At 35.4% G+C, this 21,824-nt stretch overlaps 1 protein-coding gene across 1 annotated transcript in view; it reads left to right on the top strand.

Annotated features, from left to right (window-relative positions):
- Window positions 1–21,824, top strand: part of CASK (calcium/calmodulin dependent serine protein kinase) — a 419,626-nt gene that overhangs the window by 63,680 nt on the left and 334,122 nt on the right. Inside the window, exon 3 of the mRNA XM_058441306.1 lies at window positions 8,585–8,697. Within this exon, the coding sequence (XP_058297289.1) occupies window positions 8,585–8,697 (113 nt within the window). The remainder of the gene's footprint in view (window positions 1–8,584; window positions 8,698–21,824) is intronic.

Raw genomic sequence — 21,824 nt, 5'->3', positions numbered from 1 at the left:
ATAATGTATATTATATATAATATACATTATACATATATACATGTAATATATATACATTATATATGTATATATATACACACACACACATATGTCAACAGCAGCCTACTAGATTGGAAGTTCCCTGGGGACAGGAATTGCTTTATTAATCTTTTTTCTTGTTTATTGTTTATGTTCTTTGTCTTATTTTCATTGGGGAAATGAGGTAAATAAGATAAAATATGCAAATGTCAATAGAATTTTTAAAATCTTAGTGCTTTAATATTTATTTTTGATTTAGCTAAGATTGTCTAAAGTGTGTAACCAAGTCAGAATTCTCACTTTTGTAATGTTTATCTTCATATGTTTTCTTGCTTGTTTCTTTCCGTGCATGTCTAATCTCCTTCTTCACATTTCTTATGTTATAAAAATATTTTTTCTTCTCTATTAATAGTTCTTGATATATCCTCCATCAAGTATGAGCTAACAAAGACCTAGAATCAATGTCCCTCTACATTGGCTCTAACCCCAGCCCTTCTCACACACGCATGCACGCACACACACACACACACACACACACACACACCAATCAAATTTTCCAGAACCTTTGCTTTGAGCAGAAATTGCCTTATGTGACTGGCAGTCCTCTCATAAAAGTAGTAAATGATGAGTGTATTATAGGTAGACTCAGACCAGAAGATGGTGTGCTACATGAAATCTAAAGTGAAGTCTACTAAACGTCACTGAAGTATCAAGGTGTGACAGAGGTACTAATTATGTCAATATAAGTACTGAGTTAGTAAATGCTAGTCTTAACTCTGAATTGTTCAGCTTTGACAGGTGAGCTAGATTTGTTCCATTAGCTTATTGGAGATTCATTGCTAGCTGTTTCAAATAAGCCTCCCCCTTCTATTTTCAAGGAATGATCTGAATCATACTCCTTTGTCAGGTCTTTAATTGTTAACATTTAGGCAACAGTTCCTGAGACTTTTATTTTAATAATTTTCCACTTTGTGTGTGTTTTTTGCAGTAGCAATGAGTAGGAAAACTTTTTTTTCTTTGGTTTAATCACTGTACCTAAAGCAACTCAGCTTGGTGAATGTATGTAAGCATATGTGTTGGAGCTGGGGATAGGTACCAGAAGTGTTAAAAAGTGTCAGGACAGCATCTCTGTTGCCTTACCGCTATCACATTGATTACCGCGATAATCATTGTCACAGCTGATTTTGTAAACCTTTAGGTTGAAAAGCTTTCACAAAGCTATCACAAAGCACAGGAAGACAAGGAAAGGATTTATTGATGAAATTATATGCATAAGCTCTTCTTTAGTGGCAATGACTACACTAAATAGTGTTGAAATAAGAGGGAACAGACCATCATTATCTTTAATCGGTATAGTTTTTATATAAATTTATATATGTCTATAATTTTCAAGATTTTATTCTTACTGCTAATGTTGTCATTTATAGTTATTTTACTTTAGCTTTGTTTCCTTTTTGCCTACCCACCATCTATGTCCCTCAATTCTTAACGTCAGAACTGTATAAAAAGTAGTAGGAAGATACAGATTTAGAAAATGGGTAGATAAATATCTAGCAGCACCAGGATTTCTCAAAATTTTATGTACTTACATAAAATTGTGTTACTTAATAAATGTATCAATGGCTTATTCATTTCTATTTCTCATTTTTCTCATATCATTCACCAAATATTTTTTGAGGGCCTAATATGTACTGGGTACTCATTAAGTTTATATTTTAATATGAATACACACACATAAATATAACATTACATATTATAAGTATATATGAAATAATATAAATACATGTATGTGTGTGTATATATGTGAATACACACAGTTTATCCTCATTATTCATGGTAATTGTGTTCTGTAAAGTTACCATGAACACTGAATGAACCAATACTGAACCGTTGCTCCTAGGGGAAATACAGAGTTGGGTTCCTTCAAACCTCTGGTCACAACATTTTCATCAACCGATCAATACATAACCTTGTTTTATGTGTGCTTCTGTTTGAAGATACTGCATGTAATATATACTGTTGATTCATTAACATTGAACTCACAGCCAACATTGTTACAACTCATGCCTGAAGGAAGCTTCTCTAACTCACGTATTTTCCCTATAAGGCACATCACAGCCTTCTTGTGCTTAGGAACACTAGACAGTCCCTTCAGCACTATGCTTGGTGACCATATTAAACAGCAAAATCACCAAGAAAAAGCACAAAATGCAAAAAATGCTCTAAATAGACTTTGAAAAGATCACTTGTTGATGGCATGAGAGCTGAAACAAGAAGGTAGAGCATCATCTTGTTTGTCCTCAGCTGACATCATGCATATTGGGTGACTCAAATTTTTCACCATTACATGCGTGTCTGTAAATGACTGAAAGTGCCATGACTATTGATTTGGGGGTTATAAGTGAATTTCACCAAGTAGGTGAATTTACAGACATGCACTCTGCAATGTAATGAGGATCAGCTGTATATCAACTTTGTGTGTGTTGTGTGTATATGTGTGTAAAAATTTGTTCTTGGCCTTCACTTTCCCCATCTTTGTCTTTTCTTTTTTAAATCATTCACGGTTTTCCTACGTATCTTGTACATTGCACAATTCATTATAAATGTAATGGGGCTTCTAGGCCTGTTGTTACGGACAGAAATTTCACTGCGTTTATTAAAGGTTTCCTGAGACATGATGTGTTTTTGTTTATAGACCTCTCATAGGGTGAAAATTTAACATGTAACTCCAAAGTTTACATGTAGCAACTCAAAGGATTATTTTAAATTTATTACAATTAGATATAAAATTACAACTGATAATTCATATTGACTTTATTATGTTTGAGATGCAGTGTTTTTTTGAAGTGCCTTCAAAAGCCCTTTGTGCTCCTCCCCAATCACAACCCCCTCCCCCTCAAACCACTATCCTGCCTTTTGTGTTAATCTTTTTAAATTCTCTTGATAGCTTTACCCCCTATGTTTGTATCTCTAAGGAGTATATTGTTTAATCTTTTAGAACTGAGTAGCAAACACAAACTTAGCTGGGTAAAGAAAGGACAATATTACTACTATTGTATGAAGACTTAGGAGAAGAGAAGCTGAACAAGCTCTTGTTCATAGTCTGGCTTCAGATGCTCTGAGAGTGGTTAGGAGCCCATTCTGGGAAGTCAGTTGGCAAGGTCATGCACAAATATATAAATCCCAAGACAAGGGGCTCTTCACAGGCAGGACATTTCTGCTGTAGTGCAGGATAGGGGGAGGTACTGAGCAGCCAGCAGGAATGTGGTGGGGGGCACTGGCTGCCCTGCATTTCCTGCTCTTCAGCTCCCTGATGCCTGCCTCCCATTCTCAGGAATAGGTCAAAGCAGGCACTGCTGTAGGGTGAAATTAGAGTCCTCTGCTAGTCTAGGCAGCAGAGAAGGGCAGAAATCTCCTCAGCCGATTATCAGGAAAAGAAAAACGGAAGAATCTGGATCCAGCTCACCTACCTATTCTGTTTTCAGGTTAAAAAGGTGGCCCGTGGCAGTGGGAAACTGATGGCTCTCAGTCTGGACTGGTTGTCCTCTGTGCCTGAGGCACAGCTGTCAGCCGGAGATTTCCCTTCCTTGCATTCCTGGGGATTCCCTTCATCTCTCTTCTGTGTTGGATCTCCTATTTGCTGTCTCCAGGCATGCTTTTTATTGGTCTATTCTTGTTTTAGCAAACACATCCTACAATAATTTCTTCAGAAAATATGCATGGCAAGTAATCTATTGAGCTTTTTTGTGTCTGAAAATGTCCTTATGGTTATTGATGGTCTGGCTGGATGTTGAATTCAAGATTAGAAATCATTTTCCTTCATGATTACGATGGTGTTGCTCTATTGTCTTCTAGCATTGCCATTGAGAGATCCAAAGCTATTCTGGGTGAATTGTGTCATCCTTCCTCGCTGCACATCTTTACCCCCACTTCTGGAAACCTGACAATCTCCTTGTCCGCAGTGATTTTAAATTTCACAGCAGTGTGTGTATGGACATGGGTCATTTATTTTGCTGAGTACTTGGTGGGTCCTTTTAATTTGAGCTCCTTATGATTTAAATTCTGGGAAGTTTTTTTGGATTATTCCTTTAATTTCTTCCCCTTCATTTTCTTTGTTATTTATGCTCTGCTTTTCCCAAGTTTATCAGCCAACGCTTCTATTGATAAATTTCTGTGTGTGTTTTTCAAGGGCTCTTTTGTTTTCTGAAAGTTCTAGTTTTTGTTTCACAATTGTGATATCTTTCTGAGGATATTAATGGTAATTTGAAGTCTTACTGTGTAGTGTGTTTCCTCTAAGTTGCTCTTTTTGTTTGATTTTGGTTCTATCTTCCAAATTAGAGACTCTTCAGATGTCTTAGGAGCCTTGGTTGCTGTATACTTATGATTAGGAATAGAACAGTGATTCTCAACTGGGGGCAATTTGAACCTTCCGCACCCCGGGAGGATACTTGGCAATATCTGGAGGCCTTTCTGGTGGTTAAAGCTGGAGGGGGTGCTATGCTACTAGTATCTAGTAAGTAGAGGCTAGGGATGTTGCTGAGCGTCCTACAATGCTTAGGACATCCCTGCGCAACAAAAAATTATCTAGCCCTAAATGTTACTAGTGCTGATATTGGAAACCCTATAATAGAGGGCCTCAAAGCTGATTAAGAGAGCGCCGAAGGTGCAGGTGGAACGTGTTGACTTTGGGTTTTGCTGGAGGATGATCTAGTTGAGTAGTTTGGAGAACCTCTTCATTAACTTTAGGTCTTTTCTTCTGAGCTAGTCAGATATTCAATAGAAAAGTCTTTCATCTTCTGCCTTAAGGGTAAAGATCTGGCTTCCAGTATTCCCCCTGTTAGTCAAAAAGGGACTTGGGCTGTCTGCATTCAGTGTATATGTGACTACATAATACCCTTGCTTTTCATATAATACCCACTTCCTCAACAGCCTTGTGTTTCCAGTTGTGAGACCCTATGGTTTGTTTTTTTGTTTGTTTGTTTTTGTTTTTGTGTTTGTTTTTGTTTTCGTTTTTGTTTTGAGACGGAGTCTCGCTCTGTCACCCGTGCTGGAGTGCAGTGGTGCGATCTTGGCTCACTGCAAGTTCCACCTACCAGGTTCACACCATTCTCCTGCCTCAGCCTCCTGAGTAGCTGGGACTACAGGCGCCTGCCACCACGCCCGGCTAATTTTTTTCTGAGACCCTATGTTTTATTTACTCTTTCCAGAGAATTAACCTGTTGGGATGAGGGAGCGGCAGTTATCCATGGTATGGAGTACAGGAGACTACCTAGGGCTCTAACTGCTTCTCTAACACATTTCATTCAAACCTTGTTATTTTAACTCTACCCTCTCTTCATTTCCAGTTCCAGAGTTATCTGGAACCCATTCATGAGTTTCTTGAGGGTTCTACAGTATAGGTGGGTTTGGTTCTGAACTTTCTTTATTTTCTCTTTGCAGTTCAGCTTTTCCAGGTCTGCTAAGTCAATTACCACTCTCCATCTGCTTTCTTGGATTCCAAATTTAATTATTACTATTATCTCCTCTATTGTTCTCCCAATCCTTTTTAAAAACCCCTTTGGTATCATTGTAGTGGAGTTTGGATAGGGAAATAAATTAGATACATTGTGCTCAATCTATCCCATGATCCTGGAAACCAACATACTATATTCTAGCATAATTTCATTTAATTCTAGTCTTATTTTGGTATATTTACCTTTGTTATCAGAATTATTTCCTAGACTTAGGTTTTCTTCACATGAATGAAAACTAGAGGATATTATTCTGTGTCTGCATAGGGACACAGTTGAATTCTTTTCAAAACCTTAGGGGCTATTATAGTGATATTGACTTCTAACATATTCTGGTTTAATTTACCTTTTTGCTTAAAAACATAGACTGCTGTAAGCAGCCATCTGCCTCAAGTAGAACCTTGTGTTACCATCCCAATCAATATTCAGAATTTGTAAAGAGTTGAATAAAGAATATATATTTCATTAAATCTGAAATGCTGTCAATTATCTTATTCCATTTTTAATGTGGTCATAATTAGTGGAAATATGAGAAAGATAGTTGTTTATGATGATGGCTTATAACTATCTCTACCAGTATTTTCCCCCACATAAATATTCAAGAATTGACTGTACCTTAGATTTAAAATTTTAAGGGCAATTTCAAACATCAGTAAAAGGTACAGGCCAGACTGAAACCTATACCTCCTGAATTTTTGCTGTTCCCTAAACTGTCATCCAAGCATAAGTAATAAGTGTAATATAGTAGGTGTGTTACACTACTTTATCACTCCTCCCTTTTTAAGATGGGAAACCAAGCCAAATTTTAAATTTTTTATCAGTTTCTGCTGAGTTTCCAGTTAATGGGTTAAATCGCAAAAACCTCAAAATATATTTCGGTATCTTTTTAGGGTGTTAAATTTGGTTTACCATTGTTAACCCCCTGGATGTCATTGACCAACAGACCCTTAAAATGCTTGTAACCTGTCTTCAGGTCTTCAGTAGTTCATAGATATAATTATTTTCTTTGCCTCATATTATAAAATTAAAGAATTGGGGATTTGATTTGATTTTTATTCACAGATTTTTTAAAGTTTGTGTTTTGTTGTCTAAGTATTCTCTTTTCTCCCTAGCTCTATTAATTTTATTGTTACTAAAAGAAAAGTGGGGAGAAGATATGCTTTCTTCCTCACCTTTGTTCAAGCGGGAAAAAGTATTGACTCGATTGACCATGAACAATCAACCCCACATACAGGTCTCAGGAAGTTTCCAAAAAGATATAGTGAATTGAAGCAGACTACACAAATGTATTCATAAATAGAGTCCCAAGGGTTTATGTGTGGACAAAAACCAATTACATGAAGCACTTCCTGAAATTGCTTGCTATTGTCAGGATAAGTAATCACAAGTAAGACATCCAGGTTGAGAATGAAAACGTTTGTCCCTCACTTTGTAATATTGTCTTCTCACAGAGGAAAATCTTTGAACAGTTCTGAGGGATTATCAAAAGGATCCTCTTTCTGTAGAGTTCTGAAAGATACATTATTACCATTTCTTTTCCTCCCAGGTTAGCTTTTTTAGGTTGCTTGAAAAGAGAGATTTGAAGCTGTGGTATAGTTGATGTCCTCATAATGGCATTAATGTCATCTTGGATAAATGTTTAAGTCTAAGATTAAATTTAGTAGTTTGTCCTGTAGGTAAAAGAAGAAAAACTTTAAGGCCAGCAGTATCACAAGTGTAGTACTGTAAATGAAGAACTTTTCTCTATCTGCTAATTGAGCACATGCATCTAGGTGTACTGTTTGTACCTGTAATGAGCGAATGAAGGTGGTTTTTTGTTTGTTTGCCTTCTCCCCAGGAGGGGAAAAATATACGCATGTATACATGTACACATGTATTTAATGACTACCATATTAACCTTCAAATAAACCAATCACATTGCTATTGCATTCTGTATTTTATAGTCAATTCAAACACACACAAATCTGTATTTGCATTATCTTAATTGAGTTCAGATATTTCTTTTATAACTGTTAACCACAAGGAACCGTGTGTGTGTGTGTGTGTGTGTGTGCGCGCGCGTGTGCGTGCGTGTGCGTGTTCCCTGGACCAGGGTATGGGCATCTTTAAATCATCTCAGCTGATTCAGCTGTGAGGTCTGGGTCAGCAAATAGCTAGACCAGTGGCTGTGCTGGTCGAAATTACTTCCTTTCCTCTGGTAATTTCAAACAATTCTAATTTGAAGTTTGAGGAAAATTAAGGATTTCTCTGTGATTTCAGGTGAAACTGGAGAGGTAGTTGGAGACCAAACCATGCAGGCCTTTCTCTTTGTAAAGTGTTTGTTCGAGTCTTTCGCCCAGATTTTATTGGAGTGTTTTTTTTTCTTATTGTATTTACAAGTTACTTATATATTTTGGTTCTTGACTTGGACTGTGTATTGCAAATACTTTCTCTCTCTCTGGTGTTTTAAACAGGGATATCATATCAGATTTTCATTTTTTAAATATCATTACAAGAATGAATGGGAGAAACAAGTTTTTCAGTCGTTCTAGTAGAAGATGGTAGGATGTGGGACATGGAGAGAAGAGGACAAGTTTAAGAGATATTTGAGATAAACTCAGTAGAATTTGTTAGTGACGATTAGGTAAATGGTGGGTAAGATGAGAGGGAAGTGTCAAGAATGGCTTCAGTTTCTGGTTCATAAGAATACCACCATTACTATGGACTTCACTTATTTTGTTTAAGATGTTGATAATCTATATAGAATTGTACAGTCATTATTTGCCTTGAGCATAAGACTACTGTTTAGAATTTTTAAAAAATTACTGCAAATTGCAAATTTATTGGTCGTTTTTATGGTTTAGTAATCTTTTTAAATTATTACCTCATGAATTATAGTATGTTGGAAGTTATATTACTTAATTTTATTTCGAAAACTGTGTTCAATTCGGAGTCTAAAGTAGAATGGCTTTGTGGTTATATAATATGGCTATAGTAGATAATAAAACAGTAAGACATTACTGGGAAATAGGAACTTAAGAAAATCAACTAATTAAAATTGACTTTTTGTTTTATAGGGGTCCCTTCAGTGTTGTACGACGATGTATCAACAGAGAAACTGGGCAACAATTTGCTGTAAAAATTGTTGATGTAGCCAAGTTCACATCAAGTCCAGGGTTAAGTACAGAAGGTAAGAGATGGATTTCAAGTAAGTTATTTGATGTCTGGCTTTATTCCATCTCCAAAATCCATTTACCAACCTAACCTTCATCTGGGGGTGGGGAAGCAGAGGGTGTGATGTAGAGGGAAGTGGGTGGAGACAGTTTGAACTCTATTCTAGTTTGTCAGAATTCTAGGACATAGTATTTGAAAGACAGGGTAATTTACAGAATTATAAAAATCATCTAAGATTTCTATGGGCCTATGTTTTTTGACTAGGAAGAAAGCAAAAATCTGGACATATATTTTTTAGGGTCTAATTTTGAATTATATGGTGTGGGTCATGGGATGGGAAAGGAGGGAGGTGAAATAATGGCAAGGATGATAATTGAAGATTCAGAAGAAACTTAGTTACTTCAAAATGCATCACTTACTACCTTTAGGATTATGATTTAGTGGAATTAAAAGATTCATATCTCACATTTGGCTTAAGTCACATATGGTATATGTGTAAAAATTTGAAAGGTCAGTACTGTTAGGACTTTCAGGACTTAAAATTTTGTTTCAGTACATTATTATGGATAACCATATTTATATGTATATTTATAAACAGTATGTAAACATTTTAAAGTTTTTGTTTGTTTTTTAAGCCATAGTTTCATGTAACTATGACGTACATGCTCATACTTCAGATGGCACAATTGATCATGAGATTAACTTTTCTAATTAGCCCATTACTAATTTTTCACTTTTCCACAGTTTAGTAAAAAATGAATCCTTCTTTAGTCCTTCCCTTTTTAATCCCAAGAGCAATACAGTTGATAATTTAGATTGGAAAATCTAGGGCAGTGTAGCCTATTTATATTTTATCCAGTTATTTTACTTTGGGAAGTAGAAGCCCACATATTGTGAGCTTCAAGTTTATCTGTTCCTGGAGATCTTTTTTTCTTTTAAATACTTTTGTGACCCTTTGAATTATTATTATTCATATAATGATTATGGAAGATTCTTAGAAGTTGCTACTCACAAAGAATAACTAACTGATTTGTTTTTAGTGCTTTAATATTTAAAATATTATGGTAAGATTTAGAGATTTTATATTTTATGGTTTTATACTCTGGAATTGGCTATTATTGCTTTTGAATATAAATTATTTTATAAATCTAGCAACATTTAAAATTGACTTTTAAGTAGGATTTAGAACAAAATTATATTTCCTTACACTTTTAACTGCCTTTAAGCTTAATATTCTGTATTTGATTTTTCTCTACCTCTGTTGTCTGAGCAAATACTGAGGTAATTTTGTATAAACCTAATTCATTAAACATGTTCTGATCCTGTTTATAAACTTAGTAAGATTCCAATTTTAAATCACAAGTCTAAGTCAGTTACTCAATTACCAATATTAAATTGGAATAATATAAGCCTCTTAAGCATTGTTATAAATAATTAAAATAAATATTAATAGCTTCTTTTTCAACCCAAAATTATCAATACCAGAGTTTTGACTTATCTCATTGTCATACCAAATTCTAAATCTCTCCAGGCTAAAGACATTTTTTCAGGAAACAATTACTTACCTTCTCATTGGCTGAGGTTGTTTATTGACAGATTTCTTCAGCCAGATCTCTTGAGCTACAGACTCAGAACGCCAAGCTGAACCTCTGTCTCTTGTCACTTGGTCAGGGAGTCAAATTCCAAATTTACAAAAGGGGAGAGGACTTAGTATATAGTTCATATACCTGGTATTAAGTCCTGCCTTCATTTAATATAATATATGGGAGTCTATCACTGAAGTTATAGCTCACTCCTTCATTACTTTGCCATTGCTTTGGCTATATAAATGTCTTCAAGTCCTTCTGAAGACAAAGCCACCCATTCTATTGATCCCTCATACTCTTAAGCCTCCTTGAACTTAATAGAATCCTGTACTCTTTTCATGTCCTTCCTATATGGTAGGACCACAACGTATAGATATTAAATGACATCCAGTTGGATTCGGGATATTATTCATGACTTTATCTGATTTTGGTCAGAGTTCAGTGGTATTCAAGTGAAAATATGCAATTGGCCCTTTATATTTATGGCACCAGAATTAAGTTTTTCCATCTTCTTTAGCACAACAACTCAGTATAAAGTTAGGAAACAATCAAAATTCCATCTCCACCACCTCTACCTTTTTTTTTTTGCAATGGGATTCCCATACCCTCTATTGCTCATGTTCACACAAGCTTTCTTGATTCTAACTTGGACACCTTTTATTGTAAGATGTATAATATATGTAATAAATAGTAAATTATTTCATTATATAAAGTCTCCATGAATAGTGCTTCCCCTCCCTCAACTTCTTTCAACTCTTTTCCAGTCACTATGGGCAGCACATCTTAACTCCTCTGCTCTTCTGGTCCATTTACAAATTGTTAGGGTCCAAAAATGACCTCATTCATGGCTTAGCATAGAAGGAGATGCTACATAAGAAGACACATATTTTGAAGTAAAATTTAACACAGTACAAAGGAATCCATAAGTTCAAATAATATCTAGAAATATCTATATTTACCGTTACATTCTTTCCCAAATAAACTTATCTCTTAAGCAACAGATAATTTAAAATCTATTTTATTCTTCATTCTTTCCTTTTTGTTTCATTTTGTTGTTTTGTTTTTGGCTTAGTGGTTTGTTTGCTCTTTGTTATTACCTCAATATTTTTTCTTGTTTTCCTAGTGTACTTGTATTCAAATACATTATTGAGTGAAATAGGTCTTTAAAGGGTTATCTAAGAACCTACCATATGCTATTTATTTGGATAGGTCATTATAATACAAATGATAAATAAAAAGAGCCCCTAGCCTTATGGGACCTATGTTTTAATAGTCTCCAAGCGTTGTTTATAACATGGTTTTTATTAGGAAAACAATGTGTAATAAATTCGAAGTAAATCATTTACAAATTATTTTTTTTTGACATGGGGTCTCTCTCTTGCCCAGGCCAGAGTGCAGTGGTGCAATCATGGCTCATTGCAGCCTCGACCTCCTTGGGCTCAGGTTATCCTCCCACCTGAGGCTCCTGAATAGCTGGGACTACAGGCATGTGCCACCACACACAGCTAATTTTTTGTATTTTTTGTAGAGATGAGGTTTTGCCATGTTGTTCAGGCTGATCTCAAACTCCTGAGCTCAAGTGATCTACCCACCTCGGCCTCCCAAAGTGTTGGGATTACAGGCATGAGCCTCCACTCCCAGCCCACAAATTTACTTTTGAAATGAAATGTGTTGATTTGTTGGAGACCACCTGTACACGTTTTAATATTTTAGATTCTCATTGCTCTAATGAAGATGACATATTATAATTGGTGAGGCTAAAGATGAGATATTTCATAAAAGATGAGGAGATATTTTTGAATATCTGTTCTCTATTTTTACCATCAAAATCATAATTTTTATTTTATAGGGCTTCTTGCAGGTTGCTGAGTATTCAATAATCCCTTGAAATTGTGAGCAGAATTATGTTTATTTTTTTAGAGAGTCCATAGCTCTTATTAGATTCCTAAAAAGGCATATTATTCCTAAATGACTTAGAATTTCTCCTTTCACATGTATGAAAAAATGAAATTCATGCTTATGAACATGAGATGAATAAGAAGTTTCTACTAAATCAAAACTGGATGAATTTATATTAGGATATGACTTCTGATTGGGGGATTTTTTTATACTTACATATACAGCTTCCATTAATGAGCTTCCTAGATTATTATCTTGAACTTTTAATTAATATACTTTTTGTCTCTTACTCTACTGAGCCACTAGAGTTTTTGTTTTAAAAATAGGTATCAAAATTAATTCAGACAAATTATAATAAGGAAACTAAAGGAAAGTAAGATATATAGAATTGGAAACTAAATTATCAAAGTTCTGAGTTCTTGATAGGACTCAATTCTTTATGGTTTATTATAAAAGTCCAAAATTAACTGTTTTTATTTGGGAGTATTATAAATTGTGTTCTAGAAAGAGTATATTTTGGGTTCTAGTTTGCTTAGTCTTCAAGAATGTTTCATTCTAAAGTCCCAGATAGTAGGTGATATCAGTGAAATTGAAGAAGTAAGGACCTTGACAATTCTCCCTTTCATTTAAAAGAAAGAGAAAACTGACAGAAATGTCAGAATCAACTTTTTCAGGGCTCTGCAAATTGACCAAAGGTTTACAGCTATCCAGGAATAATTTATTCAAGAAAACTGACTGATTCTTAGTAAGAACAGTGAACTTCATAGCATTGTATAATAATTTGTCCCATTCACATCCCCCTTTCTTCCAGTTCTGTAGTAACCTTGAAAACAAACAGTTCACAATCACGATGAAAACCAGCAACTTGACAGCCATCCAAGGAGGCTGAATGGGGGTGGAGCTCCTCCAAGGCTGCATTCCCATAACATTGTCATTTTTTTACTTGTCTGGTAGTTCCCTGGAAGACTTATCTTAGTACATTTGTGTTTCTATAAAGGAATACCTGAGAGTGGGTAATTTATAATGAAAAGAGGTTTATTTGGCTCATGGTTCTACAGGCTGTACAAGAAGCATGACACCAGCATCTGCTTCTGGTGAGGGCTTCAGGAAACTTCCAATCCTGGTGGAAGGGGAAGGGTAGCCAGTGTGTACAGAGATCACCTGGCAAGAGAGGAAGCAAGAGAGAGATGGGAGGTACTAGGTTGTTTTTAATAACCAGCTCTCATGATAACTAACAGAGTGAGAACTCACCTGTTACTGCCAGGATGGCACCAAGGCATTCATGAGGGATCCACCCCCATGACCCAGATAGCTCCATTGGGCCCCTACCTTCAACATTGGGGATCAATCTTCAATATGAGGTTTCAGGGGACAAACATCCCAACTATAGCAACCCCTCTTGCAATACTATCTTTAATTGGCCTGACTCAGAGATCACCCAGTGCAAACAAAGTTTCCTCTGGGGGCATTTGCCAAAAACCTTTAGAGGTAGTTGTTTAATTTCATTGCTGCCTGAGGCATAGATAACAGCTGGGCAAACAAAAAGCTAACCTAAAAGCTTAAAACAAAAAGCTAGCTAATGAGATGCCCATAGAAGCTTTGAAAAAGCTACAACATATTCTCTAGAAAATACTATGTTAAGAAAGCCATGCACACATATAAGGCTGTGAACAAGCTCAGGAAAAATCTAAGAAGGTCTTAATTTCTCACCTCTAGCTGACTTTCAGGCTACGCAAACAGGAATTGAATGATAAGGTAGAAATGTGAACTCCCTGACTGAGTGTTGAAGGTATGCCCTACGCATCCACAAAACCCTTGAGCAAAGACTAAGCTAAACAAGCAGAGACTTAAGTGGCCACACATAAAAAAGAACACAGACTGCAGAATGTGTTCCCCCAAAAAATCACTAAGCAAAGAGCAGGAGTAACAATAAACAGCAACAATAAATCCTGCAGAAAAGGAGATTCTGATTTTGAGTTGACACATAATATTATTTAAGACACCCAGTTTTCAACAAAAAATTATGAGGCATGCAAAGAAACAAGAAATATAGCTCATACTTTAGGGGGAAAAGCAATCCATAGAAACTGCTCCTGAGCAAACCCAGATGTTAGACTTACTAGAAAAAGAGTTACCAATTAGAAAGTATCAATAATAAGATAGAAACTATAAAAAACAAAAAGAGAAAATCAAATCAAAATTCTGGAATTGAAAAATACAGTAACTAAAGAGGCTCAGCAGCAGATACGAGCAGGCAGAATAAAGAATCAGAACCAGAAGACATGAAGATAGCTTCATTGTAATTATCTAGTCTTCAGAACTGAAAGATAAAAGAATGAGCAAAATGAGCAGCGCCTCAGAGACCTCTGGGGATACCATCAAGCATACCAACATATGCATAATGAGAACTTCGAAAGGAATGGAGAGAAAGGAGTAGAAAGAATATTTGAAGAAATAATGGTCCAAAACTTCTTAAATTTGATGAAAACATAAATCTACACAACCAATAAGTTCAGCAAACTCCAAGTAGGATAAATGCAAAAATACACCATAATCAAGTTGTCAAAAGCTACAGACAAGGGGAGTATCTTGAAAACAGCAAGGGAGAACTGAATCATCACATACAAGGGATCTATAAAAATATTAACAGCAGATTTCTTTCAAAAACCAAGGATACCGAAAGGCAACAGGATAACATTCAAAGTGCTGAAAGAAAAATAATATCTACCAAGAATTCTTCATCCAGCAAAACCATACTTCAAACATGTAGGATAAATGAAGATATTTTCAGATAAACAAAAACTGATAGAATTTGTCACTAGCTTCCTTGTCCTACAAGGAATACTAAAAGTAGTTATGCTAAAAAGAAAACTTATTTTTTTAATTTTTAATTTTTATGGGTATATAATAGATATATATATAGGTTACATGAGATATTTTGATACAGGCATGCAATCACATCAGGGTAAATGGGGTATTCATCACTTCAAACATTTAACCTTTGTGTTACAAACAATCCAGTTATATTCTTTCAGTTATTTTAAAATGTACAATTAAATTATTAAATTATTTTTGACTATAGTCATCCTGTTGTGCTAGCAAATACTAGGTCTTATTCATTCTTTCTATTTTTTGTACCCATTAACCATCCCTACTTTCCCCACCCCCTACTAGCCACCCCCCTGCCAACTACCCTTTCCAGCGTCTGGTAACCACTCTTCTACCTGTATCCTCCTGACTTCAATTATTTTAATATTTAGCTCCCACAAATGAGTTAAAACATGCAATGTTTGTCTTCCTGTGCCTGGCTCATTTCATTTAACATAATGACCTCCAGTCCTATCCATGTTGTTGCAAATGACAGGATCTCATTCTTCCTTGTGGCTGAATAGTACCCCATTGTGTATATGTACCACATTTTCTTTATCTATTCATCTGTTGATGGACACTTAGGTTGATTCCAAGTATTGGCTATTGTGAATAGTGCTGCAGTAAACTTGGGAGTGCAGATACCTCTTTGATATACTGATTTCCTTTCTTTTGGGTATATACCTAGGAGTGGGATTGCTGGATTGTATGATGGCTCTATTTTTAGTTTTTTGAGGAACCTCCAAACTGTTCTCCACAGTAGTTGTACTAATTTACATTCTCACCAATGGTGTATGAGGGTTACCTTTTCTCTACATCCTTGCCAGCATTTGTTACTGCCTAACTTTTAGATAAAAGCCATTCTAAGTATAGTAAAAGGAAGTATAGTAAAAGTATAGTAAAAGGAATGACAAGAAATCAAAGTAGAACACCATAAAATATCTATTTAACACAAAAGGAGGCAGTATTGGAGGAATACAGGAACAAAAAAGACAGATAGAAAACCAGTAGTAAAATTACAAACATAATTTGTACCTTGTCAGTAATAATATTAAATATAAATGAATTAAACACTCCGATTACAAGGCAGAGATTGGCAACATGGATGAAAAACAAGTGAGATGGTATCTCACGTAGTTTTTTGCTGTCTACAAGAGACATACTTCAGATTTAAAAAATACATATAAGTTGAAAGTAAATGAGTAGGAAAAGATATACTATGCAAACAGTAACCAAAAGAGCTCTGAAGTGGCTATTACTAATATCAGATGAAATAGACTTTAATAATTAAATCAGAAATTTAATAATCAAACAAATTGTTACTAAAGAAGGACATTTTATAACAATAGCAGCATTAATCCATCAAGAAGATTTAGCAATTATAAACATATATGCACCTAAGAACAAAGCTCCAAAATACATGAAACAGAAAAAGGCAGAATTGGAGGGAAAAATAGAGAATTCAGCAATAATAATTGGAGACTTCAATACCTGACTTAATAATGGATTCAACAACTAAACAGAAGATCATTAAAGAAAGGGAAGGTAGATTTGGGCAACACTAGAAACCAACTTGACCTAACAGATACCTGTAGAACACTCCACTCAACAACAGGAGACTATACATTCTTCTCAAGTACACATAGAACATTATCTAGGATAGACTGTGCATTAGCCCATCAAATATGTCTCAATCAATTTTAAAATATCCAAAATCATACAAAGTATCTTCTCTAGCCACAATGGAATGAAATCAGAAATCAATAACAGAAGCAAATTTGGGAAATTCACAAAGATGTGGAAATTAACATAGTAGCCAGTGGGTCAAAGAAGAAATTACAAGAATACTTTAAAAATACTCTGAGATGAATGGAAACAAAAATATAACATACCAATATTTATGAGATTCAGCAAAAGCAGTGATTAGGGGGAAGTTTATTATTGTAAATGCCTATATTGAAAAGTAAGAAAGAGCTCAAATCAATAATTTAACCTTTCACTTTAAGAAACTGGAAAAGAAAACTAAACTTGACAGGCAGAAATAAGGAAGTAATAAGGATTATAGGAGACATAGAGACTAGAAAAACAATGGAAGAGGTCAATAAAACCAAAAGTTGTTTCTTTGAAAAGGTAAAAATAAAATTGCGTAGACTTTAAACTGACCAATAAAAAAGAGACAACTCAAAGTAATAAAATCCATAATAAAGGAAGGGACATTACTACTGACATTATAAAAATGAAAAGGATTATAAGAGAATATGCTGAAAAATTGTATGCCACTTAATTAGATAGCCTAGATTAAATGAGCTAATTCCTAGAAAGAGGCAAACTACCAAAACTGACTCAAGAAGAAATAGAAGATCTGAGTAAACCTGTAATAAGAAATAGACTGATATGTACTCAAAATTTTCCCATAAAAGCCCAGGCCCAGATAGCTTAATGGTGAATTCTACTACACATTTATAGAATTCATATCATTCCTTCACACATATTTTGAAAAATAAGAGAAGAACACTTCTCAACTTTTTCTATAAGGCCTGCAATACCCTGATACCAAAACCAGACAAAGACATTGCAAGAAAGGACCAATATCCCTTATGAAGATAAACACACACATTCTCAAGAAAATACTGTCAAACTGAGTTTAGCAATTTAAAAAATGTTCTGTAGTTCTTCAGAAAGTTAAATCTAAGGTTATATGACCCAGCCATTTCACTCCTAGACATATGCCTAAGAGAAATGAAACATATATCCAGATAAAATCTTGTATATGAATGTTCATAGCAGCATTATTCATAATAGCTGATAGAACCCAAATGTCTACCAACTGATGAATGTATAAAGTAAATATGGTATATCCATACAATGGAATGATTTTTTCAACCATAAAAAGGAATGACATACTGATATAAGCTACAACATGAATGAATCTTGAATATATTGTGCTAAGTGAAAGAAGCAAGTCACACGAGATTACATATGTTCTATTCATGTGAAATTTCCAGAATAGGCAAATCTATCAGAAGGAAGTAAATTAGTGGTTGCCCAGGGTATGGAGAAAGATGAGATGTGGAGTGTCTGGTAATGGGTATGGGATTTCTTTTTGAAGTGATTAAATGCTCAAAATTTGAACACAGTAATGGTTGCATGATTGTGAATATACTAAAATCCATTAAATTGTATACTTTGTGGGGAAATTGTATGATAAGTTAATTGTACCTGAATAAGGATTTTTTAAGTACCACAAGTAAGTAGAATTATAACAGAAATTCAAGCTTGTTTAAACATTTAAAAATCAATGTAATACACCTTATTAATGGAAAAATGAACAACAGTCCACATGATCATCTCAACAGGCAAAAAGCATTTAACAAAATTCAACCCCTTTCATGATAAAAACACTCAACAACCTACAAATAGAAGGGAACTTCTTTAACCTTTTAAAAGACATCTAAGAAAAACCAAAGTCTAACTTTATATTTAATGTTGTAAGATAATGCTTTCCTCCGAAGATCAGGAATAAGATAAAAATATCTGTTCTCAACATGTTTATTCAACATTGTACTGGAAATTTTAGCCAGGGCAATTATGCAAGAAATAGAAATAAAAAGCATCCAGATTGAAAAGGAAGACTTAAAATGCCCTCTATTGGCATATAACATTATCATGTATATATGAAAATACAAAGAAATTCACAAAAAGACTTAGATGTAATAAGTGAGCTTAACAAGGTTGCAGGATACAAGGTAAATATACAAAAACCAATTGTATTTCTATAGACAAGCAGTGAAAAATCTAAAAATGAAGTTAAGAAAGCAATTCCATTTACATAGCATCAAGGAGAATAAAATACTTAGGAAGATATTTAACCAAAGAAATGCAAGGCTTATAAATGGAAAACTATAAATATTGTTGAGAAAAATTAAGGAAGTCCTAAGTAAATGGTAAGATCTCTCGTGTTTGTCTACTAGAAGACTTAATATTAAAGTGAAAATATATCCCAAATTGATCTATAGATTCAGTGCTGTCTCTATCAAAATCCCTACTGGCGCTTTTTGCAAAAATTGACAAACTGATCTAAAAATTTACATGGAAAAGCAAGGTACCCTGAGTAGCCTTAACAATCCTGAAAAAAATGGACAAAGTTAGAGTACTCACATTTTTCAATTTCAGAATTTTTTTTTTTTTCTGGAAACGGAGTTTCACTCTTGTCACTCAGGCTGGAGTGCAATCTCAGCTCACTGCAACCTTTGCCTCCTGGGTTCAAGTGATTCTTGTGCCTCAGCCTCCCAAGTAGCTGGGATTACAGGTGTGTGCCACCACGCCTGGCTGTTTTTTTTGTATTATTAGTAGAGACGGGGTTTCACCATGTTGGCCAGGCTGGTCTTAAACTCCTGACCTCAGATGATCTGCCTGCCTCGGCCTCCTAGGGTGCTGAGATTATAGGCGTGAGCCACTGCGCCTGGCCCAGAGTTTTCTATAAAGCTACATTAATACACATAGTGTAATCCTGGCATAAGGATAGACATATAGATTGATGAAACTGAATTAACAATCCAGTAGTAAATCCATATATTCACAGTCAAATAATTTTCAACTGTGGTGCCAAGACAGTTCAATGGAGAAAGAATAGTTTCTTCAAAACAGTGGTATTGGGACAACTGGAGGCTGACATGCAAAAACTTGAAGGTGGACCTCTACCCTGCACCATATACAAAAATTAACTCAAAGTAGATCAAAGATTTAAATGTATGAGTTAACACCATGAAATTTTAAAAGAAAACATAGGCATAAATCTTTATGACCTTGGATTAAGTAATGGTTTCTTCATTATTACACCTAAAGCACAAGCAACCAAAGAAAAAAATAAATAATGGGATTCATCATAATTTAAAATTTTTATGCTTCAATAGACACTATCAAGAAAGTAAAAAGAGGCTAGGCGCGGTGGCTCATGCCCATAATCTCAGCACTTTGGAAGGCCAAGGCATGCAGATCACTTGAGGTCAAGAGTTCGAGACCAGCCTGGCCAACATGGCAAAACCCTGTCTCTACTAAAAATACAAAAATTAACTGGGGGTGGTGGTGCATGCCTGTAATCCCAGCTTCCCAGCTACTCAGGAGGCTGAGGCATGAGAATTGCCTGAACTCAAGAGGCAGAAGTTGCAGTGAGCCAAGATCATGCCACTGCAGTCCAGCCTGGGTGACAGAGCGAGACTGTCCCCCCCACCCAAAAAAAAAAAAAAAAAAAGGAAAAAGATAATACACAGCATTGGGGGAACTATTTGCAAATCATATAATTGATAATCTAGTATCTCAGATATACAAAGAACTCTTAAAAGTCAACAATAGATAAAAACAGATAACTTGATTAAAATGATAAATGGATTTGAATAGACATTTCTTCAAATAATATTTACAAATGGTCAATAAACACATGAAAAGACATTCAGTGTCATTGGCTTTTAGGAAAATGGAAATCCAAACCATAATGAGATACCACTTCACACCTACTAAAATGGCTGTAGTAAAAAAAAAAAAAAAAAAAAAAAACAACAACAACAACAAAAACCAGTAACGTGTTGGCAAGGATTTGGAGAATTTGGAACCATCGTAAATTGCTATTGGGAATATAAAATGATGTAACCACTGTTGAAAAGCTTGGCAGTTCCTCAAAAGTTGAACTTAGAGCACCCTATGACCTAGCAATTCTCATCCTAGGTATATACCCAAAAGCATTGAAAACATATGTGCACACGAAAACTGGTACATGAATAGTCATTGCAGCATTATTTGTAGCAGGCAAATGTGGAAACAAACCAAATGTTCATCAGCTGATGAATGGGTAAACAAAATGAATATTGGCTGGGCGCAGTGGCTCACACCTGTAATCCCAGCACTTTGGGAGGCCGAGGCGGGCGGATCACGAGGTCAGGAGATCGAGACCATCCTGGCTAACACAGTGAAACCCCATCTCTACTAAAAATACAAAAAATTAGCCGGGCGAGGTGGCGGGCGCCTGTAGTCCCAGCTACTTGAGAGGCTGAGGCAGGAGAATGGCGTGAACCCCAGGGGGCGGAGCCTGCAGTGAGCCGAGATCGCGCCACTGCACCCCAGCCTGGGCAACAGCGAGACTCTGTCTCAAAAAAAAAAAAAAAAAAAAAATGAATATTACATACAATAGAAGATTTATTGTTCAGCCTTAAAAAGGAATTAAAGGTATGCAAAACTGGTTCAACATTTGAAAATCAATTAATGTAATCTATCACATCAACAAGCTAAAGAAGAAAAATTACTTGATCATATTAGTAGATGGAGAAAAGGCAGTTGACAAAATCTAACAACCTCAACTTGATAAAGAAGTCTACAAAAAAAAAACCTTACAGCTAACATCTTACTTAATGGTGAGAAACTGATGTTTTTCCCCTAAAATTGGGAACAAGGCCAGGATGTTCCTGTTCCCTACTCCTGTTCAACTTCCTACCAGAAACCCTGGCTAATGCAATAAGACATGATAAGGAAATAAAAGCTATACAGATTGGGGGAAAAGAAGTAAAACTGTCTTTGTTCTGAGATGACATGATTGTCTATGTAGAAAGTCCCAAAGAATCTGGCCGGGCGCGGTGGCTCAAGCTTGTAATCCCAGCACTTTGGGAGGCCGAGGCGGGCGGATCACGAGGTCAGGAGATCGAGACCACAGTGAAACCCCGTCTCTACTAAAAAAATACAAAAAAATTAGCCGGGCGTGGTGGCGGGCGCCTGTAGTCCCAGCTACTCTCCGAGTAGCTGG

This window comes from Hylobates moloch, unplaced genomic scaffold, assembly GCF_009828535.3.
Source record: "Hylobates moloch isolate HMO894 unplaced genomic scaffold, HMol_V3 SCAFFOLD_7, whole genome shotgun sequence".
NCBI lineage: Eukaryota > Metazoa > Chordata > Mammalia > Primates > Hylobatidae > Hylobates > Hylobates moloch.
This window is presented reverse-complemented; position numbering and strand designations above follow the sequence as displayed.